General features: G+C 46.5%; 1 protein-coding gene across 1 annotated transcript in view; it reads right to left on the minus strand.

The window, feature by feature from the left end:
* The window catches only part of CACNA1B (calcium voltage-gated channel subunit alpha1 B), a gene marked incomplete at its 5' end in the record, with an annotated part of 468,581 nt that overhangs the window by 88,042 nt on the left and 371,064 nt on the right, over window positions 1–9,475 (minus strand). The window contains 2 exons of the mRNA XM_025211184.1: window positions 2,002–2,108; window positions 4,242–4,301. Coding sequence (XP_025066969.1) covers window positions 2,002–2,108; window positions 4,242–4,301 — 167 coding nt within the window. The remainder of the gene's footprint in view (window positions 1–2,001; window positions 2,109–4,241; window positions 4,302–9,475) is intronic.

The raw sequence follows: 9,475 nt of genomic DNA on the forward strand, positions 1-9,475 counted from the left end.
CCACCACTGCCCCGCTGGGTGACCTGGAGGTGGTGGTGATGGTGTCAGAGAGGAGCCGCAGGGCAGCCCAGGCATGGGGTTGCTGCAGCAAGAGGGGGAGGGGCTGCTTTTCCCCCATGCTGAACAGCAGCTTCTGCCTGGCCCCTGCTGCTGCTGCTCAGCATGGCTGGGCCATCTGGAGCAGGTGCACCACAGGCCAGGGTCGGGGCTGTACATGCAGGTTCTGGCTGGGCCACTCCAGCTGGGGTGAGTCCAGAGCAGGAGTAAGGTGGGCTGGAGTCAGGGCTGGGGCTGCATGGTGGTGGTGGTGGTGGGGAGAAGCCACAGGGCACACAGGCTGCAGGCTATTCCAAGGGTGGGGGATTCTATGATACACTGCCTATGTGGCCCACAGGCCCAAATAATTGCCTGCCCCTGATATAAACTCTGTACTCCTATGTTACTTGACTCCATGGCTGAAAATAAATCACCTTGGACTTTTTTTTCTTCTAGCAGCAGCTGCTGAACTACAATAGAAGATCTAAAACACAGGCCTGCACACAACATGGAAGGAATTCTGACACTACAGAAGAAGGAAAAAACTGGGAAATATTCTGAACCAGGTTCATAAAAAGGCTCTGGCAACTTTATATAGCTCCAGGGATGAAAAGCAACCAGGATGCTTCCCTGATTGGTTGGTTATGCTAAGTTTATGTTTGTTTTATGTCACCAACTTATCAGTGAATCTGGCCGTTTGTTTAAAAACAATGACACTTCTGCACCATACAAGTCCCTTTTGCACAATTCCATTTACCCAGTTGATAAGAAGGAACGCACATTTTGATAGGCAAGTAAAATACTTGAATAAGTTTCTTAATTATTGCTAATCATCATGATTGGATGCAAGGATCTTGGAAACAAATTGATTAATGCTCATGGTATTTTTTCAAGGCTAATTTAATATTAAATTGGGTTTGTCAATCAAATAACCTGTATCTAGGTCATTTCTTGAAAACCCTCATAATACAATTTCACAATATTAAAAAGGGGGAAACCTTTTCTCTTGGACTCCTCCTGCAATCAGATTGTATTGTGAGTGTTTGTATTTTTCTTCCTATAATCTCTCCTAATGGGGATAGTTGAATAAAAAAAGGATTCTTGACTTTAATAATTGATACATGTCTATAGCTCATTCCCTACCTGAGATCAAAATTCTCTGCAAGAGTACAGTAGGTGGTTTGGGAAATTATTTTGATATCATAAATAGAGGATAATGGTTGGAGATAGTGAACAAGCAGCAAGAGAAGAGGAACTCGGCAGAAACCAAGATATTGTTGTCATGCAGACATCTTTAATCACAAAGTATGAGAGAGAAATACAGAAAATGCATGAAGCAAAGTAGCAGTGTGATTCTAAAAATATTGTTTTTAAGGTTTGATAAAACATTAGCTGATCTTTAGGGTAAAGCCATGGTGTATATAATAAAACAGGTGTATGCAATGAAATCTGAAGTTTCCATATGAACATTTAAAATATATGCAATTATTTTGTGAAAAAACGTATACTTTCTTAAGTGGCTCAGTCTCCTTTGATTATTTTTCCTCAATAAGATTAACTTTAAAGCATGACTGAAAAAATGGCAAGAACTTTTATGAGGAGGCCTTAGAACATGGGAAAGGTTTGTTATTAGATCTCAAACCATGGCCAAATTTTGGCTGAGAAGAAAGTGGAAACAAAATCAATCAGGGTCAAGTGTTCCATGGAGTCTATAATACTGAAAAGTTAGGCTAGTTTATGAACATTCTTCTCCCCAATTTTAAAGGGATAAAATAGTAAGAAATTGGAAGTTTCATTTTAAAGTTTTAGTTTGGTCACCCACGAAACTTAAAATAAAAAACTGAGTCAGCAGAAACCAGGAACCATTTATGAACCACAAATCCTGAGCTTTATATGACTCTAGTTCAGTGGCTACCCTCTTCTTTCTTTTCTGAGAAACCTGGGTTTTAAAGAAAATGTACTTACGAGAAGGCAAATGCCACCAAGGCCCCACTGACCACAATAAAGTCCAAGATGTTCCATAGGTCACGGAAATAGGAGCCAGGGTGAAGCAGCAGACCCAAGTCAATCATCTTTGGAGGGAACAGATCAAAACACCAAATATAAAATTGTGAGAGCTGATTCCATTGGAGATGTTTAGCAGCAATATACAGTACATACAATGATACGAATCTATGTCCTGGATCACATGATTTAGATCCTTCCAACCTCCCCCTTTCAATGTTACACTATAGCAATGTCTTTCTTCTTATTAGTGCAGGAAAGGGAGGTTTGTTTCTGTAATTCAGAGAGAGAAGTTAGTACTTCAGAAGTGAATGATGTTGTCTAAAGGCATAAGCAGTGTGGGCAGATAGTAGGTAAGCTTCCTACACACAGCTTTGTCACTGCACTGCATAATTTTTAATCATAACTTAAAACACCCCTTCACATTCAAAGTCCTCGCTTTTTCTTACTGGTGGGGAGGGGAGGAAACTAGTTCATGTTGGGTACAATGAATAATGAGATTACACTGAGAATGGAGCACTTTTGTTCCCTTAAGTTTCTCATAAATAAACATTTGCCTGTGCTGTTTACTTGCACATCGTTTAATACCTGTATACTATATTGTGATGTTCTTGTGCATTACCAAATACACAGAATAAAATTAAATGAAAACATAGCCATAGAGGCAGCTCTGCAGGAGACAAACTACTTTGCTATAATAGGCAGAGAGAGAGCTCTACCAAACCCAAAGCTTAAGCCAATAGACTTTAATTAGAATCATTCTAGACAAGAATATTAACACCTAAAAGGGGATCTTCAGACTAGCTTGCACATACTTATGAGAACTTCAGTCAACATGTAAAAGAACTGTGATGCTTTTATTCAACACCAGCCCAGTAGGATTAATGGGAATTAACAAACAGCAAAAGAGGATAAGATGAAGAAAAATGAACAAGTATTTGAAAAAAAACTGAGACCTGCAAGGCCCAACAACCAAATGCAACATCTAATGAAGATAAAATACCCACTTAGTAGTGTCTGCTGAAAAACAGAGTACTAGATAATAGCCTGGCTGATTTCTGTGAAAGAGGCTTCTTTTCTTTTTACTCATACTTCTGCTAAGAAATATATGGAATTGGGCCTGAAGATGCTCACAAAAGCTTGTATCTGCTCTTCTATAGACTCCCAAAGATTTCAAATCTGGCCAGCCAAAGATTTCAAATCTGGCCAGCCAAGAGATGCTCACCTTATACACTTTTAAATCCTCCTTACGTCCAACAGGCAGGCAAATACATGTCTGGGGGTTTTTTTGAGGCTGCATTCTTTAGGCTACTATTCATTAGCTTTATTACTAGGAATTAAGTTTAGATGTCCTAAGACATTCATTCTGGAACATAATGTCTTCTGGAGCTCCTGCAGAAGCAGAGAGGTGCCCCACTATATGGGTTATGTCAGCAGTGTCTACGCGGCACAGTCCTGCCCTTAATTAAATGAAGTCAGGTTAATGTAGAAATGCCAGGTAAGAAATAAAAAGATATTGCTCGTGAAAGTTAAAATTAGGGGGAAAAAGACTGTGATGTACTTTCATGCTCAGTTCACAAAATAATCTCCAACCCATGTGAATGAGTAAAATGATTCAGTCAGTCACAGGAGACTGTTCAGAGATTCAAGGTACAACTGTGCATGCTATTTGGTACCTAAAGGCTTTTTGAATTTGGTTCCCCATTCACAATGATTTCTTTAAATTGTTAGTGACATAAAAACAAGACATTACTCAAAACATGGTGCAGACAGATGACTCCCTCCCTCTGTTCTTCTGTGAGAGAAGGAATAGTTAACGATGCTGACATTCCAGCTGTCATAAAAGGAACTCTGAATCAGCCGCTCTCTGACACGAAGGGGACAAGTTATATTTGTCAGAACTACCAGTCCAGACAGTTCTGGATCTACGCACACATTTCTATGTTGCCCTTCATTTACATTTTTGAGATTTTCTTCATAACCGTAACTGATATACTGGAGAACAATATAACAATTAAAGCCAGTTGCTAGTATGGCATATGCCCGTGTACTGTCTATTTTTGAGATAGACACTGCTTCTTATTCTTTATTATGAGCATCAATTGCATTTCTCTTCTGCTCACATCCTTTGCTCCAAATTCCTGGAAATGTATCACAGTAAATCTGAAATATTGAACAATTACACATGGAGAGATTCTTACCTTTATCACCATTTCAAAAGTAAAGACCCCCGTAAATATGTAATCCAGATACTTGAGAGCCTAAAATAGAGAAATGTGTGTTTGAAGGACAAGTACAGAATCCCAGAGATGATATTTGTAATAACAGTACATGAAGGTGTGAGGAAAGCAACAATGTCACTCTGGTACTGTCAGTGAAGAATGAATATTTCATTGTATGGTGTCAGTTAAATCAGATCCAAATCTGAGTCAGCTACCGTAGTTACTCTAATCTAAGATGACCCTGAATTTAAGATGACTCCACAATAATTAGATTCTATATACAGAAAATGTATACATTTGCTACAATTTTCCAGGTAAAGAATCTAATTATCAGAGGGTTTTCTTGAGTTCATCCCCTTCCCACTTGCTACAGCAGGGAAAACAGTGGGTGGGGGTGTCATGTGGTTGGGAAGGGTCAGATGGCCCCCTTGCTCTCTGCTCCCCCCACTTCTTCCCCCTGCAAACTTCCTGCCATTCCCCCTGCCACCAACACGTCCCCACCCCCAGTTTCCCATAGTCTTTGTCTCTCCCTCTTACTCTCCCCTTCCCCCCTGCTCCCTGCAGTCTCTGCCTCTGCCCCATCTCCCCTCGCCTGCCTTACTTTCATACGCTGCTTGGGCCCTGAGTTGCATGTGACAGGACAGGACAGGGGAGAAGTAGTGGGGGTGGGGGAAGGGGGGGCAGAAGCTGCAGAGGACAATCAGAGGGTGGAGCAGGAGACCCTTTATATAGGAAACCTTGTTAATTTGAAATATAAGGGATTGAAAGCACTGACTTTAAACTAAACACGCCCATATATGCAAATCACTGTAGGTACCTACAGACTTAGTTCATCCAAAATTGATCATTTTTAACTTGTTGCAAACTGCTATACATTTCAGCACAGAGAGTCCATAAATTCACTTTTGGGGAGCATTTTTGTACCTATTTATACATAGTACAACCTGGGCATGATATTAGCCCACAGCCAAAAAGCTCATGATTTATCATATAGTTCACTGGGCTGGGGAGCCAGCAGAGTCAACAGCACCTTCAAGCTGTGGTGACCCCCAAAGCCCAGCACAACTCAGTATGTGTGTGTACTCCAGATACCTGCCAAAAAAGATCCAGGTGCTAATTACCCCCCTCCCCCACATCTGTGACTGGAACTTCTTGTTCTTGCTCATGAGACCTGGGATCCTCCAAAAATGCATACGCAGATGAGGTGCACAGCTGCCTGATCCAGATCCACCCCATGGAGGATGAGGTCACACTGGTCACATGTGACAGACCGAGAGAGACTCTCATCTACATTGATGTTTAGTGATGTTTGCCAGACTTTAAGACTGGTGAAGAAATCAGAATCATTGGACATGGGAAAGAAAGGGACAGCTCAGCTGTGGGAGTGAAGAGGAAGTCAAAATGTATTTGATGTGGTGGTTCGCTATGAGTGCAAAACAAGTCAGCACTGAGGGGGACTGAGCATAATGAGAATTTATCTTATTCAGATAGGCTGTACTAACCTAGCTTTATGTCAGGTTCTCATCAGTGTGCTGATGTCTTATTCTGCACTAACCTATCCTTGTGGTAGGTTCCCATCAGCATCTCGGCCTTTTGGCTAAGACTGAGTGATCAGCAGAAAGTCTGAACAATGCTTTAAGGGCAGAGAAAGACTGAATAAGTGTCAGAGTGGTAGGAGTGGAGGAGGAAAACCCAAAGCCCAAAACAATGGCAGTGGTGACTGATAATCAAGAGGTGGAAAGAGATATGAAGAGTGAAAATGAAGGACTAAAGACAGAAGGAGAGTGGATAAAGGTGGAAAAGTGGAGAGAAAAGACGATAGTGGGCGCGTCTACACAAGATGCTTTACTGCACCTTAGCCTAATTTACTGCACAGTACAGGTGTGTATCTACACATGAGTACCCTTACTGCACAGTGAAAATGGCTAATTGTGACTAAATTTGGTACCTGAAAATGCAGGAATAAAATTTAGGCATGATTAGTTAAAACACAGTAACACACGTGTAGACATGACCCAGCACTAACTTCAGTGCTGGGTCTGCCTAGCCACTAGGATGCTGCCCTGAGTCCAACCCCAGGGCTCCTGGCTGGGTGCGTCTCCTGGCCCAGGACTGGGATGCTCTGTGGCAGCCCCTAGCTGCAGGCTATAAAAGCCTGTGGCCATTCTGTGCACACACGCCAGGACCTTGGAGCACTGCAGGCCCTGTGGGCCCCCCAGGACAGGACCCAAGCTGCCTCTGCCAGTTCTGTCCTCTAGCTAGAGCTGCTGCTTGGCCATAGGTGAATGTTGCAAAGGGCTGCAGCCTGCTGCACCTCCTGCCCAGCCCTGAGGTCTCCTTAGGGCTGTGGCCTGGCTGTCTCTGGCCGCAGGGCTAGCACTTGCTGTGGCACAGTTGCCTCTGCCATGCGGCTCCTAGTCTCTGGCCATTCCCCTCTGCTGAGCGCTCCTGAGCACTGTCCGGGGCCAGGCACACAGGGACAGACACATGGGCCCAGAGAACCCGCGCAGGATGCACCACCATGCCCTCCCTGTTGAGAACCAGCCCCACCCAGGTGCGCATGCCTGAGCCTGACATCCAGGACCCCAACTTGAGCCAGGAGGAGATGGGGAGATTGGTGACCTTGTGGCCCTCGGGAGGGTGCAGAGATTCAGAGGCAGTTCACACAGGGCAGGCACTCAAACACCCATATTTATGAGACCCTGTCGGATGGCAGGCAGGAGCAAGGGTACTCCTGGATGGCACAGCAGTGCCACGTAATGATCAAGGCCTTTTGGGCACAGTGGCTGCCCATGATTGACCACAATCATCATTTTGGTCGTGCCCACGAGACCATGCCCTTTGTGTGGCAGCTGACCAACATTTTGGTACTCCAGGACCCAGGCCACAACCCTGCAGTTTTCATCAGCAGGGGTAGCCTGCCCAAACCCCCGTCCCACCCTGACCCCTCTGGTGGTGACACCTCCCTGGAGGAGGGGCCCTCAGGTGTTCAGCACCCCGTCCCACCCACCTCCTCAGCTGCTGCACCCGCCAGTGGCTTCCTCACCAGCTCCACACCCCCAGATCCCACCATGAGAAATGGCCACGAGAAGTGCCAGCTCTTCCCAGAAAAGGGCCCTGGCTAGGTGCCAGCCCACTGCACACTGCAGGCCAAGGACACTGGGTGCAGCCCAGGCTTGCCCCCTGGACCGTTGTCACTAAGAGTCCCAAACCAGGAGCGCAGGTGTGCCCAGGACACCAGGATGATCAGCAGCAGCAGGGAAAAATGGGTCAGACTGCACAAACAACTCATCATATACCACCCAGGGCACATGCAGCAGAGGGACACTTGGGACACAGTGGCAGCACAGGGGGTGTTAGCCCTGGGGCACCTCCCTGGAGAGAAAGTCAGGAAAAAGAAACCTGATAAAGAGGGAGGTGAGTCGAAGTCAGAGCTAGAGAGCATCTTCCTGTCATTAACTCTTCATGGCTCCAGCCTGCAGGGGAGGACATAGGGCAGGAAGCAGTGGGGAAGTGGGAAAACAGAAGCCTTCTTAGCTACAAAAGGGATCAGGCAGCTTGCAAGTGCAACAGGCAGGTGAAGCGGGGAGGAGGAGGGAGCAGAATCGGCCACCAAGAGCAGCGCTACAGATGATCCTTAAAAGGACAGATGCACTCGGTTAACACAAGCACAACTGCACATATCATAGCTTTAAATAATGTCAGGAGTATCTTAACAAGGAAAAGATGGAAACAGGTCAAACCAATGTTAAAAGAACAAAGGCAGACACAATCGGCTTACAAGAATGGAGCATACCAGGGGAGTGGGATTATAAATATCTGGAGAAGAGCTGGAGATGCAGACCATCTTGGTCAGGGACAAATGAGAGCAAAGCAGCTGGAGCAGCAATACTATTCAAGAACCCAGAGGTGAAAGCACAGCACGTAGAAGATATCATAGTGGTAGACTACAGATAATATCAGTCAGGGGAGCAAAATTAGAAGTTTTCAATGTATATGCACCAACAGAGCGGGAGGGGAGGAAGGCTCTGCTTGGAAATCTAGCAGTTTATTAGGGCTGTGCAAAGCTTCAGTAACCGATTTGATTTGGAGGAGATTCAGCCCGATTTGGCAGCCAAATCTGCAAATCTGAATCAAATGGGGAGATCCATTAAAAGGTCCGAATTGAATAGGAAGCGTCCAAATTGATTCAGAGAGATTCGGCATCAATTCAGAGATTTGGCCAGAATCTATATAGGCAGCAGTCGTCTGCAGCGCTGGACACAGCTAACTCCAGTTGGTAAGTCTGTTGTGGTGGGCAAAGGGGGGAGGGAAGGGGCATGGGGGGGCATGCAGATCAATGCCCCCACAGCAAGGGAGGGATTGGGGCTGGGTCTGGGACAAACTGCCCAGGTGGGGTGGGCTCTTGCCACCAGTCTGGGAGGGCATTGCAGCTGGTGTGTGCCCCCAGATCTGCGTAGGGCAAGCTGGGCCAGGCTGCTCTCTGGGAAGCTAGCCCCAGCCACAGCCTGGAGCACAGCCCTGGCTCCGCCTGCCCCGCAGAGCGCAGTCCAGCAGCAGGGCCTTGGCACCTGGAGTGCAGCCCTGGCTCTGCCTGCCCCACAAAGCGCAGCGGAGCAGGGGCTTTGGAGGGCTGCAGTCACCCTAAAGTTCCCCACAGCTTCTGCCGCCGGCCCTGCCGCACCCCAGGTGCTCACGCTCACCCCCATGCCCTGCCACTGCTCACGCAGTTGTGGCGGGGGAGGGAGAAGCCACGGCTTGCCTGGAAGGTGTGGGGAGGCTGGAGTGGTTTCCGCTGCTTTGCACCGCTTGTTTGAGGCAGTGCGGTGGCACTGTCCCACACCTCCCCACCCAGGCTGGGCGAGCGGCGGGAGGGCATAGCCCCGGCTCCCAGCACCTTCCACTGCCTGTCCAGAGTGCAGTGCAGCCCAGCCACACAGATCTGGGTACACACGCCTGCTCCCTGTCACAACCCAAAGGGTGTGATTTTTGTTTTGTGTGCTTCGGCACTGCTAAATTGTCCCCGCTAAATTACAGCTTCTTTGCACGGTGGAGTTTTCTGCTGCAAAAGAGAACCCCAGTGCAAGGGAGAATTTCCTGCCAATTTGAAGCTTTCTTTGCAGGGTGCATTTCTTTGTTGCAGCACAGAAATGCTTGTTGCAAAGAGTTCCCGCCATTTGTATGCTAATTCGAGTCCCATTATTGGCCAGTTC

This window comes from Alligator sinensis, unplaced genomic scaffold (genome assembly GCF_000455745.1).
Source record: "Alligator sinensis unplaced genomic scaffold, ASM45574v1 scaffold323_2, whole genome shotgun sequence".
Lineage (NCBI taxonomy): Eukaryota > Metazoa > Chordata > Crocodylia > Alligatoridae > Alligator > Alligator sinensis.